Here is a 19,733-nt window from a genome sequence, read left to right as displayed (position 1 = left end):
CGTTGCAAAAGGGAAAAAAGAGGGATCGAGGAACGCAAACTTTATGGTTGCGATATCGCATAACCACGGAGCAGTTATTTGCGAGCAGTACTTTGGACCGATCACAGGAGAAAAGTTTGGCAACATAGTGAAAGCGACATTCCCCCAAGCATTTGAAAAGTGTCAAGACAAGTGTGAGTCCAAAACGTTTCTGATGGATGGCTGTCCCAGGCAAAATAGCAAGGCCGCACGAATTCAAATTGAGAAGGTTGGTGCTAAAATATTTTCGATACCAGCGCGAAGTCCAGATTTAAACCCAATAGAGAATTTTTTTCATCTTGTTCAAAAAAATTGCAACTTGAGGCTGTGTCAAAGCAAATAAGCAGAGAGTCTTTTGAAGAATTTTCCTTACGTGTAAAGAATTGCATATTAAATTTTCCTATCGAGATAATCAATAATTTAATAGAAAGTATGTCAAAGCGAATAGACATGGTGGTGAAGGCCAAGGGCCAGAGAATAAAATATTAACTTGATATGCGCAAGAATCCGTGCACAGCTATTTAACGTGGGGTTCTCAAAATACCAGGTTGGTGTCTGGCACGGTATAACCCACCACTGAAAACTTCTGTGTAAAAAAATTTTCATAGTAAGGTGCACGAGATTCTTGCGTTTATATATATTTACGGCATCTAATTTATGTTTAGATCTATGTTGTGTTGCTGAAGGTTGCATTTGTCTTTTCAAAATCTTATAAAAACAACAAAACTCTCAAGATATTGCACATAAGGGAAACAGAAGTTTTTTTGCACACATTACCATCATGCTACACGTTACCGTACACGTTACCGTGCTTTTTAGACTGTGGAGTGCCTATTTCCAACACGTTACCGTCAACTTTGTGATAAATAATGTTATATAAAGCTTATAAAATGTGATGTTAACGTGTGGTAACGTGTTCCTTTCACTAAGGTTTATCACTTATAATAACTGTAACGTGTACGGTAACGTGTAGTAGTATGGTAACGTGTTGGTAAAACACAGCAAAGTGTTCAGGCTACAAATCCTCTGAAAAAACAAACTCAGCAAAACACCGCGGACAAGCTTGCATCTACTTTTGCTCTCGCTCGGCTATTTGATGGTGGAACTCGAACACTTTCCATCGGGCAGCCATCATCTCGTTTTCCCGATCGTCTGTTGTGTTGTATTTGCCGGGAAACGTGATAGGTCTTATTCCTGTTGCGAAAACAGGTATGTCGTTTGAAATGGTAATGTCAGCAGAGTAAATATTTTTGGGGGTTGGAAGGTGCACCGTCTGGCCTTCAAGCAGCAACAGCATCTCCTTCCATGCTATCACTTCGGTGTTGTAACGAAAGTCGTTCAGGAAGATAACCTCGCTGTTTTCAACTCCGAGCCATGCGTACTTGTCATTAGCCGGACTGCAAAACGTTTTGTAGATTTTTTGCAAGGGAGACAGTAAAAACGTTTTTCCACAATTTGCCGGGCCCGTGATAAAGATATTTCGAAATTTTCCTCTGCCCTTCGTTAAAAGATTTCGAACACTGGCAGCAAAAACTAGGGTGTTGATGCTGTTGTTAAACAACACCTCCATCGCACATTGTAACCACTGCGAATTGCAGCCGCTCACACATGGACTCTCTCTCGCCTGCGTCAACAACCCCATTCGGGTCAACGAATCCCTCTGCAAATCAACTTTCGCACTGTTCATGATCCACGCATCATCTACCAATTCGGACAAACTTTTCTTTGAACGCGGCATAACAAAGTTTGCTAAGTCCTTATTGCCTGCGTTCAGTCTCTCATTGGCAACGCTAAACAAAGACTTCACTGTTTTTATATTATGTGCAATGATAAACTCCCCTACTTCTAAATGTGTCAACCGTGCAACCTTAGCTTTTTTGCTCATGTTGTGTTCATTATTGTTATGTTTATCGGTGTTGTTTGCACCATTTTACGCACTATAGTAACTGTCGTGTGAATCTGAAAAGTGTAGGACTTGGCCGTGTGACTGCGACACTTGGTTTTTCACGCTCTTCCATCGCTTAGGTCCTGTTAATTTAACACTCATGTGGTAGTGCTCCCCGCTGTCCTGGTGCTGCTCTAGACAACAGGCCCAGTAGTCAACCTTCGCTTGTCCAGAGCCCGAATTAAAATAGTTTGCAACGCATCGTCCGAAGCTTTCTCGTGTTGGAAATTTTGTTTTGTTCACCTGACTGCATGTTATTAAATATGTCCTTCGTGCGGCTCGGTCACCTACAGAACTTTGTGTGAAATCAACCTGGTTGTTTTCGGCCATTTCGCGCTCTTAGTGTTGACGTGTGTGTGTCTATACAAGACAATCTAAAATTACCAAAAGGAGCAGTCATAGGCGAAGCCACTACACAGTGTAATACTACAATCTTAGGTTGTTTTATCAAACTAGGGAAAATATGTAATATATTAAATGAACTATGTTACAAGTAGAAGCTAAGAGACCTTCTCTAATGTAAACAAACATGAATATATAAAACGGCTATGTTCTTTTACCTATGGAACTGTTTATTTCACGCTAAAGACCTTGCCTGTACAGTTGCCACCAATCACTTTCGCTTTCAATACTGAATTTGCCGCCGAAATTTGAATGTTTGTTTTGGTGTCATGTAAAACATGCACGAAATGATTTTTGAGCTCACGAATATTCAAAAATGGCAGCCGGCCATGTGACAATGTGGAAGGCATCTGTGCAGGCAGTTTTTAAAGGTATTTTTTGGATTTTGATGGATATTTTGTCCTACCTACCTTTTCAAAAATTTTTTATGGATTTTAGACAATCTTGGACATGAATTAGTGGACAAGTATTAAATTTGAACACCCCCTTCCCCCCAAGCTCAGTGTTGGAGCCAAAACAGTGATTGACCTTCAAAATTCAACCTTGAAGTTGGGGGGAAGGGGGAAATTAAAAAGTCCATACATATTTTGTCCAAGATTGTCTCTAATTTTGAAGACTTAGTCAATTTTGGTTGGTTTGTTTACGTGCAAGCTTTTGATTGTCCATGAGATAAGTTGCTAGCTAGGCCACTTCGGCTTCATGCCTTGGTTTTAATATTCCATAACTGCCAAAAAGTTTCAATAATTTTCTTGTGTTTCTTAAATTTTCTCGTATTTTTCCTCCTATAAAACTGACAAGCAAACTGAATAATGCGTTTAGTGTTCTTATACAAGTTCTTCGTGTTGATGTGGGTTCGAGTAATGACATAAAGTTTTTTGAAGTTCACTAAGATATCTTCTCTCAATTTATTTGTATTAAGTCGTTTACATCTATAAACTTTCAGTGCTTTATCAATAACACATAATATCCTGCAACAAAATATAAATAAGACAAGTTTCTCATAACAGGTCAAAACAAAAATGCAAAATAAACAAGAACGCCGCTGTAAGATCCCTTTGGAGCACTCGTGTCAAATCAGAACGGCATATCAGTTGGGTGGTGTGAGAGGAAAAGCCCTGCTACAAATGTTCCCGCAATACTGCAAAGGTGCTATTTATATCCATACAAAGAAATCAATTAATGGCGAGCCCGTTGCCGACAAACGCAAGTGCAACAAAGGCCGACCACGGAAACTGACTGTACAAGACAACCGCAGCGTGATCCGCTCTGTCTACAAGCTACGAGGAGAAGGTTCCTTCACATCTGCACGCGTGCAAGTGGAATCAGGCGTAAACAAGGTATCAAACAGAACGATAAGACGTACATTGGCAAGAAGTGGCTTTAAGTACCTGATGTCAAGGAAAAAGGGACTAATGTCATTAAAGGACACACAGTTGCGTATGAAGTTTGCTCGGAAAATTAAGGCAGTAAACCGTGGGCAGGAATTTTGGAACCGCACCATTTCTTTTTATCTCGATGGAAAAGGGTTTGAGCACAAGGTCAACCCAATGGACCAAGCGCGTGCACCAAAAGCTCGAGAATGGCGTAGAATTGGCGAGGGACTACTGCTTGGTTGCGTTGCAAAAGGGAAAAAAGAGGGATCGAGGAACGCAAACTTTATGGTTGCGATATCGCATAACCACGGAGCAGTTATTTGCGAGCAGTACTTTGGACCGATCACAGGAGAAAAGTTTGGCAACATAGTGAAAGCGACGTTCCCCCAAGCATTTGAAAAGTGTCAAGACAAGTGTGAGTCCAAAACGTTTCTGATGGATGGCTGTCCCAGGCAAAATAGCAAGGCCGCACGAATTCAAATTGAGAAGGTTGGTGCTAAAATATTTTCGATACCAGCGCGAAGTCTAGATTTAAACCCAATAGAGAATTTTTTTCATCTTGTTCAAAAAAATTGCAACTTGAGGCTGTGTCAAAGCAAATAAGCAGAGAGTCTTTTGAAGAATTTTCCTTACGTGTAAAGAATTGCATATTAAATTTTCCTATCGAGATAATCAATAATTTAATAGAAAGTATGTCAAAGCGAATAGACATGGTGGTGAAGGCCAAGGGCCAGAGAATAAAATATTAACTTGATATGCGCAAGAATCCGTGCACAGCTATTTAACGTGGGGTTCTCAAAATACCAGGTTGGTGTCTGGCACGGTATAACCCACCACTGAAAACTTCTGTGTAAAAACATTTTCATAGTAAGGTGCACGAGATTCTTGCGTTTATATATATTTACGGCATCTAATTTATGTTTAGATCTATGTTGTGTTGCTGAAGGTTGCATTTGTCTTTTCAAAATCTTATAAAAACAACAAAACTCTCAAGATATTGCACATAGGGGAAACAGAAGTTTTTTTGCACACGTTACCATCATGCTACACGTTACCGTACACGTTACCGTGCTTTTTAGACTGTGGAGTGCCTATATCCAACACGTTACCGTCAACTTTGTGATAAATAATGTTATATAAAGCTTATAAAATGTGATGGTAACGTGTGGTAACGTGTTCCTTTTACTAAGGTTTATCACTTATAATAACTGTAACGTGTACGGTAACGTGTAGTAGTATGGTAACGTGTTGGTAAAACACAGCAAAGTGTTCAGGCTACAAATCCTCTGAAAAAACAAACTCAGCAAAACACCGCGGCCAAGCTTGCATCTCCTTTTGCTCTCGCTCGGCTATTTGATGGTGGAACTCGAACACTTTCCATCGGGCTTTGCCGGGAAACGTGATAGGTCTTATTCCTGTTGCGAAAACAGGTATGTCGTTTGAAATGGTAATGTCAGCAGAGTAAATATTTTTGGGGGTTGGAAGGTGCACCGTCTGGCCTTCAAGCAGCAACAGCATATCCTTCCATGCTATCACTTCGGTGTTGTAACAAAAGTCGTTCAGGAAGATAACCTCGCCGTTTTCAACTCCGAGCCATGCGTACTTGTCATTAGCCGGACTGCAAAACGTTTTGTAGATTTTTTGCAAGGGAGACAGTAAAAACGTTTTTCCACAATTTGCCGGGCCCGTGATAAAGATATTTCGAAATTTTCCTCTGCCCTTCGTTAAAAGATTTCAAACACTGGCAGCAAAAACTAGGGGGTTGATGCTGTTGTTAAACAACACCTCCATCGCACATTGTAACCACTGCGAATTGCAGCCGCTCACACATGGACTCTCTCTCGCCTGCGTCAACAATCCCATTCGGGTCAACGAATCCCTCTGCAAATTAACTTTCGCACTGTTCATGGTCCACGCATCATCTACCAATTCGGACAAACTTTTCTTTGAACGCGGCATAACAAAGTTTGCTAAGTCCTTATTGCCTGCGTTTAGTCTCTCATTGGCAACGCTAAACAAAGACTTCACTGTTTTTATATTATGTGCAATGATAAACTCGCCTACTTCTAAATGTGTCAACCGTGCAACCTTAGCTTTTTTGCTCATGTTGTGTTCATTATTGTTATGTTTATCGGTGTTGTTTGCACCATTTTGTTTAGATAGTTTATGTTTTTGACGATACGACTTTATACATAGTTTTGTTCTGGGAGAGCCGATATTCTCTAGGTTGGGATGTCCTTTGCTCTTATAAACCTCACGATCAGTTTTACATACATACTTGTACGCACTATAGTAACTGTCGTGTGAATCTGAAAAGTGTAGGACTTGGCCGTGTGACTGCGACACTTGGTTTTTCACGCTCTTCCATCGCTTAGGTCCTGTTAATTTAACACTCATGTGGTAGTGTTCCCCGCTGTCCTGGTGCTGCTCTAGACAACAGGCCCAGTAGTCAACCTTCGCTTGTCCAGAGCCCGAATTAAAATAGTTTGCAACGCATCGTCCAAAGCTTTCTCGTGTTGAAAATTTTGTTTTGTTCACCTGACTGCATGTTATTAAATAGGTCCTTCGTGCGGCTCGGTCACCTACAGAACTTTGTGTGAAATCAACCTGGTTGTTTTCGGCCATTTCGCGCTCTTAGTGTTGACGTGTGTGTGTCTATACAAGACAATCTAAAATTACCAAAAGGAGCAGTCACAGGCGAAGCCACTACACAGTGTAAGACTACAATCTTAGGTTGTTTTATCAAACTTGGGAAAATATGTAATATATTAAATGAGCTATGTTACAAGTAGAAGCTATGAGACCTTTTATTTAGCTATATATTTTATATTTTACAGTTTCTTTGGTTCGTATAGCAGTAGCTAGTATTTCTCTGCTCTAATGTAAACAAACATGAATATATAAAACGGCTATGTTCTTTTACCTATGGAACTGTTTATTTCACGCTAAAGACCTTGCCTGTACAGTTGCCACCAATCACTTTCGCTTTCAATACTGAATTTGCCGCCGAAATTTGAATGTTTGTTTTGGTGTCATGTAAAACATGCACGAAATGATTTTTGAGCTCACGAATATTCAAAAATGGCAGCCGGCCATGTGACAATGTGGAAGGCATCTGTGCAGGCAGTTTTTAAAGGTATTTTTTGGATTTTGATGGATATTTTGTCCTACCTACCTTTTCAAAAAATTTTTATGGATTTTACACAATCTTGGACATAAATTAGTGGACAAGTATTAAATTTGAACACCCCCTCCCCCCCAAGCTCAGTGATGGAGCCAAAACAGTGATTGACCTTCAAAATTCAACCTTGAAGTTGGGGGGAAGGGGGAAATTAAAAAGTCCATACATATTTTGTCCAAGATTGTGGATCTAATTTTTAGCGAAATTGACTAAAACTCACAAAATTTGCTAAAATTAATTCTCGTGAAAATGAATTTCCTTATGGTAGAATAGTTTAGGATTTTCACAATTGTGTGTATTTTTATTTTATTAATTTTTTATTCTTAAAATTGTGTTAGTGGAAGTCTTTCGTTTTTAAATGTACTTTTAAAGAAGATTTTCTTGTGCTCAGCACTTACAAGTTGATACTATGGAATGCTTGTTAGTGTGTATGGCTCTCTAAAGCATGTTTAACATTATTAGCACTATAAATAAATTTTATATTTAGCAAAATGAAGAATCTAAGCAACAATCAATAGCTAATGAGGTTAGAATCGACTCAATTTTCCTCAGATTGAATAATATAACTTTTGCGGAACTTATTTTTGCAGAACTAACTTTAAAAAACTCGGCCCTGTTTGCAAAATTTACCTGCTCAAAATTGCACTTTTGAAAACCATTAAGGAGACAGTAAACCCTTTTAAAATCTGAAATTTCTTTTTTTACATATGCAGTTACTAAAAGTTATTTCTACACTAAATTTCCATATGATTACTATTATAACACTCTTTTCAAGATTTCATTGCTAAAATACTCTTATCTTTCACCAAAAATATTCAGCTACAACAACTCCTCTTTAAACTCAAAACGTCGTGAATAATTAATAAAGTCTGCCAATTACGGTTCCAGTGCTATGTGTTTGTAAAATTATACAGAATGAACGGCAGAATTATTAAAAGAATCCTTAATATCAACAAAGATAGCGTGTAACGTAGAAATTTACAACAATATTCATAGCTTTTCGTTTTTCTTTAAAACTTTCAGACATGTTTGGTATGGTATGGTGTGCAGAAATATAATTAATCTGGATATTTTTTCTTTCAACAGCCTTTGATGCAGCATAGGATGCTATCCAATAACCTTTAATAAAAAAAGCCTATTGTTAGAAAAATATGAATGAAGAAAAAATTCTGCACATCTTTTCCACATGGTTAACCCAAAGATCAGTTAAAAGCAGAAGCTAATAAAAAATCATGAAGTTGTAAAAAGCTGGATTTTTTCTTGTTTATTATACATTTTTAACTGGAAATTTCTGCCAACTTTAGATAATAAGTCAAAATCATTTTCATACGCTTAAAGACCATATTTTCATAGTATAAATATTTGTATACATAAAACGTTGAGTAAATAATGCAGCTGTTTGGACTGCTAAAAAGAGGTTACTACCACCTAAGTTGCAAAATTATTTGATATCTTTAAAAAGGATGAGTAAAGTGATAATGTTTAAAACATGTACACTTTTTTTTTATAAGAACCAGGAAATTGGGTTTCATCCTGAAGTGTTCTTATTTTTTTTACTCGTTCAGCCTGAAATTGTTCTTATTCTGTTCTTAAATTTTCAATATTTTCATTCTTTAGAAATTTTTGCAACCTAAAATCTAAGTTTCATAAAAGTGCAACGATTGATTCTGTGAAAATTTATAAACTGAAAGATATTTCTCCATGTTTGCTGTGTTTCTCAGAATTTATAGCCTTGTTCTTACTTATTTCAACAATTTTAAGCCTTATTGTTCTTATAAAATTGTTCTTATTTAAAAAAAGTGTATGCATTTTATTTGATATTGGTATGTTGTTGAAAAACACTTTTTTTTAAGCAAGTCCATTTTTCATTTCAGTCTCATTGCTAATGGTAAAATATTGATTTCCACCTCAAACTTGCTATGAAGTTGCTAAGCGTGATATTCAAATTTTACAAGATTTCAGCTTTACACTTGCTATCTCTGCAAATGTTATGATTTAGTAGAAAAAAAGACTTCATTCATTTAAAAAATTGTTTCGCAGACTGCCTGCTAGATTATCAAGTTTTAAGACTTGGTTGATTAACTTTCCAAATTTTCAGGCTGGCTAGTTTCTTAAATTTTGAGCCAAAAAAACTTTCTTGTCATCATTTTCCTTACATTTAATAAATACTGTATTGCTTTGAATAAACACCCAGGTGTGCATTATATTTTTTAGAGACCATGTCTATTTGGGGAATGTGTTCAATAAACTTTGGTATTCTTTCGTTTCTCTTTTCAATTGAATACATATTTTTCACATTCTCAATACATAAATCATCCATAAGAATGAAAATTACAAAGTGCATGACAATGATAAACTCGACCAGTTAAGTCTTAAAATTTAAATTCTAGAGGTTTTGCTCCTCTAAAGAATATGCTCATATAAAGGAACACAATTCTTCCTTTTTCCAAGGTGGTAATTGGCACAACAAATTAAACAAACAAACAGACAGAGAGAGTAGGACAGGACTTCTGTAAAGGGTACATGGGTTTCGACTCATATTCTTGAACCAAGGTACTCAAAATGTCTAGCTGAGTCACCTCATAAGAGCTCTGCGAACAGTCTTCAGCAGGAACTAGATATTTCTTTCATCCATAACTTTTCATCTTTCCTACTCGGTACAATCTTGTGTGACTGGGGTAAGAAGTGGAGTCGTCACTCTCCAAAGATAAGTCCAGTGCAGTCAAACCCCCTTGCTAACATAATTTTTATTTGTTTTTTTGTTTTTTTGTTTTTTGTATTTTGTCAGTGTCAATTATAATAAAAGCATCGCCCATATCTACAGGTTTAATATCATTGGTGAAATTCAACATTAATATTATTTTTCAAATGAGTGTGGAATTCAATTAAAGGAAGAAAGTGTTTGCAGCAGAACGTTTTGCAGTTTTTTGATGTTTTGGCTCGAATCGCAAAAGTTTATTCCCGCGAAATGTTGTGATATTAGTGAACTGCAAAAGTTTTTCCCGCAAGATTTTCATTTTGCGAGTGATGATCAGCAGAATCGGCAGAAGAGGGAAACAACTGTCGTCATTGATTAGTATTTTAGATGTATTATTTTCTTATTATTTTTTGTTCACATGTGAATTATTATTTTCATACGGGATTCTACATCATAGTAATGTCTCTTGAAAGAAAATCTAGGTTAACAGCTTTAACGATTCATTCTTTATTTCGGTCTTTTTGATACAGCATTTGTTTCAATCATAATCTGGTCTGTTAAGCTACTGCGAAAAATATCACTCACATTTGGCAAGCTCAAAAGTGTTTTCCAGCAAAAAGGATTAATTTTCACGAACCGCAAAAGTTAATTCCCGCAAAATGCAAAACTTTCTTCCGCAAACACTTTCTTAATTTAAAAGTAGATTGCATTGATTTGAATTGATCCGCATTTCTTTCATTACAGCTTCCAATTGCAAAGTTTGTAAAAAAACTTCAGGTACCAAAGAAAGAACACCTAAATTTTTTAAGTAGTTTAGTCAATATTGTGATGCACTTACAACACAGAGTTTTCTCAAAAAAAAAGTTTACAGTCACTTTAAATAATCTATTTGCTTATAGCATTGGCTCACTTCACCGAGAGAAGAAAAGCCTTTCTCTGTTATTATGGAGGAAACGTGGGCAAAGGCTGATAGCCCTATGCTTGCAAATACTGTAGAGATAAAATCTGATGCTGCAAGAGCTCAGAAACATTGTAAAGAGGTAAATAGATTTTCGTAAATAACTGCTTATTTCTGTGCTCTAACACAGAGAGAGAAAGCAAATAGGTGATAACAAAAGACACTTCAAGTTACCTCTTTAAATATTTACATATTCCTTGTGTCTATAGGATTGGCAAGTTTCGCAGACAGAAGAAAATCCCGGAGCTATTTCTGAAAGAAAGACCTCGGCAAAAGAACATGATCAAAAGCCTGCAATCACTCTTGAGGAGAAGAAACCTGATGTTGCCAGAGTTCAGAGACATTGTGAAGATGTTGAAGTACCTAAATTTTTAAAAATAGCTGCTTAGAAATCATTACCCTGCTCTAATATGGAGAGAAAAAGCAAAAAGCTAATAACAAAAGGCACTTCGAGTTACCTATTTAAATAGTTACATATTCCTTGTGCCTATAGGATTGGAAATTTTCGCAGACAAAAGAAAATTCCGAAGCTATTACTGAAAAGAAGACCCTGACAAAAGAATTTGATCAAATGCCTGTAATTAGTCATGAGGAGAAGAAGCCTGATGTTACAACAGTTCAGAAACATTTGAAAGCTGTTAAGGTAAACAAATTCTGTATAATAGCTACTTATCAAACATTACACTCGTGAACTTTTCTCAAGTAAAGAAACTAAAAATAGTGTCATTTTTAAAATCAATTGCTCTAAATATCATTGCTATTTTTAATGCTTGAAGCAGTGCCATACCTTGGTGCAGTTACTGATAGGAAAAAACATGATGTAAATAAGCAAAATTATAAAGATGTTAAGGTGATTAAATTTTTTAAAAGAAAGAAAATAATTTACAAAGAGGTGGCAAGCCACCGCAATGATGAACTCAACCTGTTAGGTCTTTGGAAACAAGCTAGAAGTTGTACTCCTCTAGAGAATATGCCTCTAAAAGCACAATTCTCCCTTTTTACAAGGATTTAAAAAAAAAATATAAAAAAAATAATAAAAGGATACAACACATTTGAAAAGATGAACAGAACTTTAACCAAGGGCAGGTAGGTTTCGACCCATATTTCTGAACCTAAGTACACTGGATGTCTAGCTGGGTCACCTCGAAGAGGTCCGCGGACGGTCATCAGCAGAAACTAGACATCCCTATCTTCCTAAAATTAACTTTGACCACTTTCTGTTCAACTGTGCTATTCTTTGTTTTAACTCAGGTAATAAATGGAGTCGTTATTCTCCAAAGACAAGATCATGTGTGATCAAACCCCCCTGCTAATATTTTTTTTTTATTTTCTTTATTTTTAATTGGGTAATAAGTGGAGTCGTCACTCTCCAAAGACAAGACCTAGTATCATCAAACCCCCTTGCTAACTTAATTTTTATTTGATTTTGTTTTATTTTTGACTGGGGTAATAAGTGGAGTCGTCACTCTCCAAAGACAAGACTGGTGTAGTCAAGCCCCCTTGCTGAAAGAAAACATATGACTCGTGACTGTTAACAAGGCGGTCATCACAGAAAATTACTGCTCTATCGTTGCAATGTATCCACCTGTGTACCATTTGGTCGAAGGCTATGGTTGTGTAGTGACCATTATTTAAGTTGCCGTTTTATCGAGCAGAAAAATAGTGATAAAAGATTAGTAGTAGTAGTTGTGCATTCTTGAAATAAACAATATATTATACAATAACATTGAGATTAAAACTGTTTTTTATGTTTATTGAATAATTGAGTACGTTCTATATCTTCAATTATTACCCTGTCATAACCTTGCGAAAAAGAAGCGAAAAATGCATTTGAGGATTTTCACAAGTACAGCTTTCTTATTTAGTCCATATAGGTGAAACATATTTTAAAACCCTCGATCAATAGTTAACAAACAATTTAGTCTTTAGCACAACGTTGCGCGATAGTTTTGCCACTGTGTCGCAAAGCATTGTAAATAACTTTTGAATATTTTAATGTTGCACTGCGCAATAGTTTTGCTGTTGGGTTAAGTCGCAAAGTCAGGCAAATAGTTAAGAAACTTCAGGGTTTTATATATTATCTTCGATAATAAAAAGTATTCTTTATTTAGATTACTGTTTCAGAATGAGAACGGTCAACAAAAGTAAACCCTAACAACTCCAAGGAGGTACATTTCTATGAATTTCTTTGATAAAAATTATGTTTTGTCAAATATATATCAAGGGAGAAATATACTTTTTTAGAGTACAAAAAGGAACCCAGAAAGAGGAAATTTGATATGAAATGCGAAGAAGGTAAATATTAATGACAATCAATTTAATGGTACAGACAAACAAACAAACAAACAAACAATAATTTCGCATATTTATCTCGTAGATTTGAATGATTCATCTGATGAAAATTTTGAAATATTGAATCCGTCTGAGGAAGAAGAGAGTAGTTCTGATGGTTATGAGATTTTCCAAAACAAACCGAAAAGTAATATGTTAAAAAGTTATATGTTGTACCCAAATAAACGACTAAGATTGGGACGAAAGAGGTGGTTTTTCAGAAGCACTCGATCCGATATGTTGATCAGAACTTCTTTCAACCTTTAATTTAGTCTACCTTAGGAAATAAAATTGGCGGGAAGAAATTTGGTTAGTAAGGGAATTCAATGGAATGTGCGGAACTTAGTCCATAAAAAATTGAAAAATATTTTTTTAGAAAAGGTGTTTTTTTCTTTGTAAATCAGGCAATATCTTTTAATACAAAGTTAGATAAAAAGTAAGCCACTCTTCAATATCGAAATCATGTCCATTAAAATCCAAAAACATTGGCGGATAGCAATAAGAAATTGGCAAGAATTTTATTTAGCGTCCGGCAAAAAAAAAAAAATGGCGGAAAATTGATTTGGTGAGCGTCGAAGAAATTAATTTGGGTGCCAATTTGTTATCCACAAGATTTCAATTTTCAAAATCCGTCAATGAAAGAAAGGTAAAAATAAATTACCTACAGAAGAAAAAACACGAACAACTGAGGTCTCAAATAATTACCCTGTCTGAATAAACGTTTACGCTAAAATTGAATAATTAGGAATCCTAGCATACTTGAGCAGGAATGAGTTGTGGTTGCTTGAATATAAAAGTATAAAAAAATAATGTTGGTTGATTTAATGACATTTCCTTACAGACTAAAAATCGCCCAAGGTCAACGTCGTAGAGGGAGACCCCGTAAAGCAACTAGAGAAGCCTTATTTATACTGTGTCTTTAATATAGACTAACCTATGTGAACTGCTTTTGTGTTCAATATATCGAAAGTATCACACGAATTTTATTATTCCATAAAATTGAATCAGAGAAAGGCAGCAAGCGTTTCTGGTAAATACATTTTTATCTTACGATCTTACGATAAGATTATGAGATAACAGAACAGCAAGCTATAGTGATTCGACTAGTCTAATAACTCTTATTTTAAACCCTTAAAGATGTCTATGCAAAGCAAGATCTTCCTTTAACAAGGATGGTCTGTACAACCAAGTTAATTGGAAAAGCAACCCTCTGGACAATACAAATATTGCAACAACAAATCAAAAAAACAACAACAACATATATCGACATAAAACGTATATATACACAAATATATAAAAATTATAAAAGGGGGCAAACAACTACCTATGCGCCAGGACTTGTGAACCTGGCTGTAGCTTTACACGTATCACGGGATCCCAACACTCAGCCTTACACAGGTGATTGATGCTTAGGACCAGCCTTGGTCAGGACCAGCATGAGGTTACTGGGGTGATATGCGTGGGCGTTAAACCACGAAGACATGAAAGAGAAATTTCACACCCCTTGCAGAGCTTCTTACAAGAATAATTATGGGTACAGGAGGATCGTTAACCCTGTACACCAAGTGAGCAAACTTGGCCTCCCCTACTGGACTGGGTTAAAAGTGGGGTCGTCGCACCCAAAGACAAGACATAGTCGAACCCCCTTGCTATGCTTCTTATGATTACTGTATAAGAGAGTGAAGAGGGAGCAAAGTTCACGGTAGACTGCTTGTGACAGAAACAGCCGGGTTAATTTCAACTGACTGTAAAATCTAACTGTTTGTCTTGTTAGGTTGTTTTAATTTCGTTTGGTCAGATGTGTTATATGGTGAAATAAGTTGTGGATGCAACTTTTGTGATTAAAGAGATATTTTTACGATGGTGATGGAGAAGTGCTGCATAAATTTCTTCATTAGGGAATATTCTGTTAAATTTGGGGAAAAAACAATTCTTAAATGGGACACTACGATTTCGTTGAAAACGCTTTTCTTTTGTGCTAACGTGGATATTAGTATCATTTTTTGTGCTGGGATCCATTTTGTTCAAAGAGAGGGAGGTTTCATGTCATCGTAGAAAAATGAGATCTCTGATGCAGAAAAAAAGTAATCAAGTTTATTTCATTTATTTCTAGCTCGAAAGGTGATGGAAGATTTCATTATAAAACACATTCTGCCACTGACGTACGACAGTGTAAGGGTGAAGATTGTCAATGAAAGAACACGGTGTGACAAATTGAAATTGAGACGCGAAATCAATATGAACATTTAGAAGGCGTATATTTTACACGTTTTTTTTTAATATGTCATTTCTGTTTTTAATATATCACTTCTGTTTTAAATATATCATTTCTCTTAAATCTGTCTGTCTTATTTCCCAATGATTTCTCCTCCAGTCCTCTTTGCAGAAAACTGCTCGAACTAAATATTAGGAGCTTCAATAAGTTGGGCATGCTGTGCAAAGAAGACCTCTTGAAATAAAGAGAGGAATGAGAAAATAAAAAACATCAATTACTGTGTTAACATATTTTGAGGCTGAAATAAGAAGTTTTCATAAGAATAATGAGGCTGACAAAAAATAAACGTGCACATAAACACATGTTGTGCTCATAACAAAAAGGAACTCAGCAATTTAAAATTACTCGTTTTTTTATAAAAAACATATAAGAAACATGAGGCTGAGAGTATATTCGCGAAATATTGAGCAACTTGGGAAAGTTTTAAAACTTTTCACGAGACCGTTAGACATTTATCTGTGCACCTAATGACGCGAAGTTGTAGAAAAAACCTTATGTCGACAAATAATGCTAAAAATTTATTTAAATCGAATTCAAACGTTCTATGAGAAAATAGACCGTGTCAAAAATTATTGCAGAGTCAGTTCTACACATCAGCTTTTCTCTGAGCCAAATTAATGGTGTCGACCTAAAGTACGTGTTTACACACTGTCGACCAAATCATCAATAAATGTATTATTTATTTAGAAATACAGTATTGACGAGGAAGGTGCAAAGATAACCATATTCAAAATCGCGTACTCTAAAACAAATCGAAGATACGGAGCAAAAATTATAAAATAAGATAAAAGTTATGACTACTTAACTTACATCAGAGTCTTAAAACGGTCTTCATGCATGCGGAAAGCTACCATAAAAAGTCGTTTGAAACGAAAATATTCATTAAAGATTACTCCAGAAACCGACCAGCGAAAGAACAAATTATAGAAAATGCATTGAAATACAAACGCATTAAATAAATTGTGGTTTATGTACTTTTATATCTCCTAGATTATAAAACTCGTTCCCAGTACCCCAATTCTATCCCTCTCAATTAGCAAACAAAAAGAAATTAGTTCCAGGTTATTCATAATCACACTTTTTATATGTATATATTTTAACCAACTGTAAATACTTGTGCAAAAATTGTGCAACATCGTTTTAAGTACAGCTTTCTGTTTATTTTCTAATTTAAAAAAGTACTGAGTGAGAGGTTGTTTTTAATTTACAATCAAGTTATCTGGTCGTCAACTTCATTTGTCCAAGAAAAATCAATTTCAGGTATTTCTTCACCTTCTTTGAAGCCAGCATACACCCTATTCGGACTTGGATATTCTCTACGCATCCTAGACACGACACAAGACGGTATCACCCGACAAAAGCCTTTTCCCAAGTGGTTATGAACAAACCAACAGAATTGGCGGTATGCCGCATATCGATAAGATCTAAAAATATCATCCTCAAATAAGATTGGAAATATATACTATGGCAACAGAAATTTCAAGAGTGCTAGCGACTTACTTGTTAGAAACTTCATCCTTTTTTTAAGTCCACGGCTTTCCCGATCGTGAAGAGCGACTAACGCTGTCCACAAAGTGTTCTTTAAAATCACAACCCTGTTAAAATCTTCCTGGTCTGTTGTACATTTCTTATCTAATACACAATAAAAACATTCTACCCAAGTGGCTTGATGCAGCCAAAGATTATGTAAGGCAACAGGAGACTTTGATAATTATTATAGAGGTGTACCAACTGTCATTTCTTTGGGGACCTTGGTCAACTTGGACCAATTCGTGCTTTGGATTTGGATTTCAAATTCAACTTTGCTGATTATGCAATCTATCGCTCATTTCACGATATTATTGTTCTTACCGAAACAATGCGCCAAGGTTCAGATCAGTTAGCCCTTTACAGCGGCTACTTAGAATACGCAATGGATCGATTACTCAACAAGACTGGCAAGATATAAATAGTCGTTATGAAAATGCTTTGCCCCAAACTGAAAAATGTAACTTTTATTATGGTCGCGTCCTTACAATAATGGAAACATGGAATGAAGTTAATGAAAAAAACCATAATAAATTAGCTAACCTTGGTGTGCCAGTTGCTGTTATTCCATCAAGAGGACGTAAAACATCACGCTTTCACTGATAAGCAACTGGGTCAAATACCACTAAGATCTCTAATGGCAGTTTGTGCAACTGTAATCCTTACCAAGAACCAAAAGGGTCTTACAGGCCTTGGCCTAAATAATGGTGCCATAAGAAAAGTAATCCTTTATTCACCAAATATGTCACCACCTGAATTTCCAATAGCTGTTGTAGTCGATTTTCCTAATTATAAAGGTCCGTCATGGATTAAAGAACATCCGAAATGGATACCAATTACTGCTGTTGAAGGTCGATGTGAGTCTGATTGTTGCAGTAGAAATGGCCTGCGTTAATGCCAGGATATGCAATAACTATTGCCAAAAGTCAGGATATGTCAATTGGAGATGGTAAAACTGCCACCCATATGCGTATCAAGTTACAACAATCCATTCAGATGGAAAAGAAAACCTTGGTGCAGCTTACACTGCATTCTCAAGATGCGAAAAAATAAAGAAATTGGCACTTGTCGAACCAATTACACAAGAACGACTGTTGTATATTAATACACATCCCCGTATGAAAGCTAGACAAGAGGAAGAGAAACGACTAAAAGCATTATCTAATGAAACTGTCAAAAAATTCAATATTACTATAGAAAAATATATTAACTTGTTGAAAGAACTTGACGAGTATTGTGATGATGGTATTGAAGATGCAGTTTGTTCTTCACCATCTGTAGATTGCACATGTATAATATGCCTATGTAATTCATAATGATAATTACAACCTAAATTCACCTATTTTGCAGATGTTATACATTGAAAAACACTGCATAGTGAAGTAAAATTTCGATTTAGAAAATAGACAAAATAAACAATTGTCTGCCCAGGAATTCGTAATTATTAGATGTAATAAGCCGAAGTAAAACACTTGATTTAATATCAATGTGTAGTAAGCTGTATCCAAGAATCATGGCACATATTTTAAGTTCAACAGACAGAATAGTTGTTTCTCAAAGCGACGGTCTGCCCATGAATTCGTAATTATGAAAAAAAAATACAGAGAGGTTGCTAGGCACCGCAATGATGAACTCAACCTGTTAGGTCTTTGGAAATAAACTAGAGGTTGTACTTCTCTCAACGATGTGTTCATTCACTTACTCACCTCCGAAGTGATCGGACGTGTTTTCATCCGTGTTTATCCAAGTGTACTCATGCACTAGAAAGCTCGAAGACAGCCTTTGCTAATATAACGGAAGTATCATTTTTTATTTCTTTAACTTACATTGAAATGGCTTATGCTTTAACTAAAACTGATTTAAAGTCTAAAAAAGAGGAACTGATTGAAAAGTTTCTTGACATACAGACAGAGAGAGATGCATTGAAGGAAATACATGATAAATTAGACGCCATTAATTCTAAATTTGAAGCACTTAATAGCGACATAGCGATTTCGCAGAATGTTACTTCCCTTCTCTGCAAAAGAGTAAGAGAACTTGAAAAAAAATGCGGTATGTCAGAACAGTATTCCAGGCGTGAATGTTTGGAGTTAGTGGGTATTCCGGAATCTGTTTCCCATGATTTACTTGAAGATAAAGTTTTAGACATTTTCAGTTCAATAAATGTAAATATTCAAAGTGTGAACGTAAAAGCCTGTCACCGCATCAAACTAGGTCGTACGATTGTTAAATTGTCTAGGCGTAAGGATGTGCAATCCATACTTTCTAATAAAAAAAAACTTAAAGATATTGATTCAACAAAGTTTGGTTTTGATGGCGGTACCAAATTATATATAAATGAAAGTTTGTGTGGGATGTACCGTGGTCTCTGGTCGAGATGTTAAAAACTTTACAATAACGGTATCTCTGGCTTTTGGACTTCAAATGGAACAGTGAAGGTTAAAATTAATGAAGATGGCATCGTAAATTCAATCTTACACGATACTGATTTACAAGAATTGTTTCCAAATATCAATATTAGTGAACTTCTTGATTGATTTTTTTTTCATGTTTTATTTGTCGAGTTTCGCGCCATTTTTGTTCTCTGTTCTTTATTTGGATAAAAAGGCGTATTTTTATTTTTATTTTTTTTCCCGCCGCCTTTTCCATATATATTTATAGTATTATAGTATGTTGTGCCTACCGAGATCATACTTTATCTTATGATCGGTGTACCGTAAATTTAGTTGTTATTATGAATCCTAAACATGGCTGTCTTTTATCGGTCGTTCCAGCATATATATTTTCCAAGTTAATTTGGTTTGTTTCTTATAGCCTAACATTTGTTTCATCCAGTAGATAATTCTGATATTCATTGCACATTGTTGCTGTCTCATGTGGTGTATGTATCGATTGAACGGAATTCCCAAGAGGGGGCGGGTTCTCTCGCCTCTTTGTTGGGTATTATACATTCCAACATCATTTCCTGTTATAAACTTTTAAACTGTTGTTTTATTTATTTATTTTAGCAACTGGCTAGTTCTGC

The 19,733-nt window shown here is 35.8% G+C and overlaps 1 protein-coding gene across 1 annotated transcript; it reads left to right on the top strand.

The window, feature by feature from the left end:
• Nucleotides 1-17,706: 17,706 nt before the first annotated feature.
• On the top strand, nucleotides 17,707-19,467 carry LOC130642151 (uncharacterized). Its single transcript, XM_057449241.1, has one exon. The coding sequence runs from the start codon at nucleotides 18,541-18,543 to the stop codon at nucleotides 19,090-19,092; it is 552 nt and encodes a 183-aa protein (XP_057305224.1). The 5' UTR covers nucleotides 17,707-18,540; the 3' UTR covers nucleotides 19,093-19,467.
• Nucleotides 19,468-19,733: the final 266 nt, after the last annotated feature.

This window comes from Hydractinia symbiolongicarpus, chromosome 4 (genome assembly GCF_029227915.1).
Source record: "Hydractinia symbiolongicarpus strain clone_291-10 chromosome 4, HSymV2.1, whole genome shotgun sequence".
Lineage (NCBI taxonomy): Eukaryota > Metazoa > Cnidaria > Hydrozoa > Anthoathecata > Hydractiniidae > Hydractinia > Hydractinia symbiolongicarpus.
The sequence above is the reverse complement of the archived record's forward strand: the minus strand, read 5'-3'. Positions and strand labels throughout refer to the sequence as shown.

What these genes read in the sequence shown, in the direction of transcription:
- LOC130642151 (XM_057449241.1), top strand. Translation starts at nt 18,541, where the DNA reads ATGGCTTATGCTTTAACTAAAACTGATTTAAAGTCTAAAAAAGAGGAA.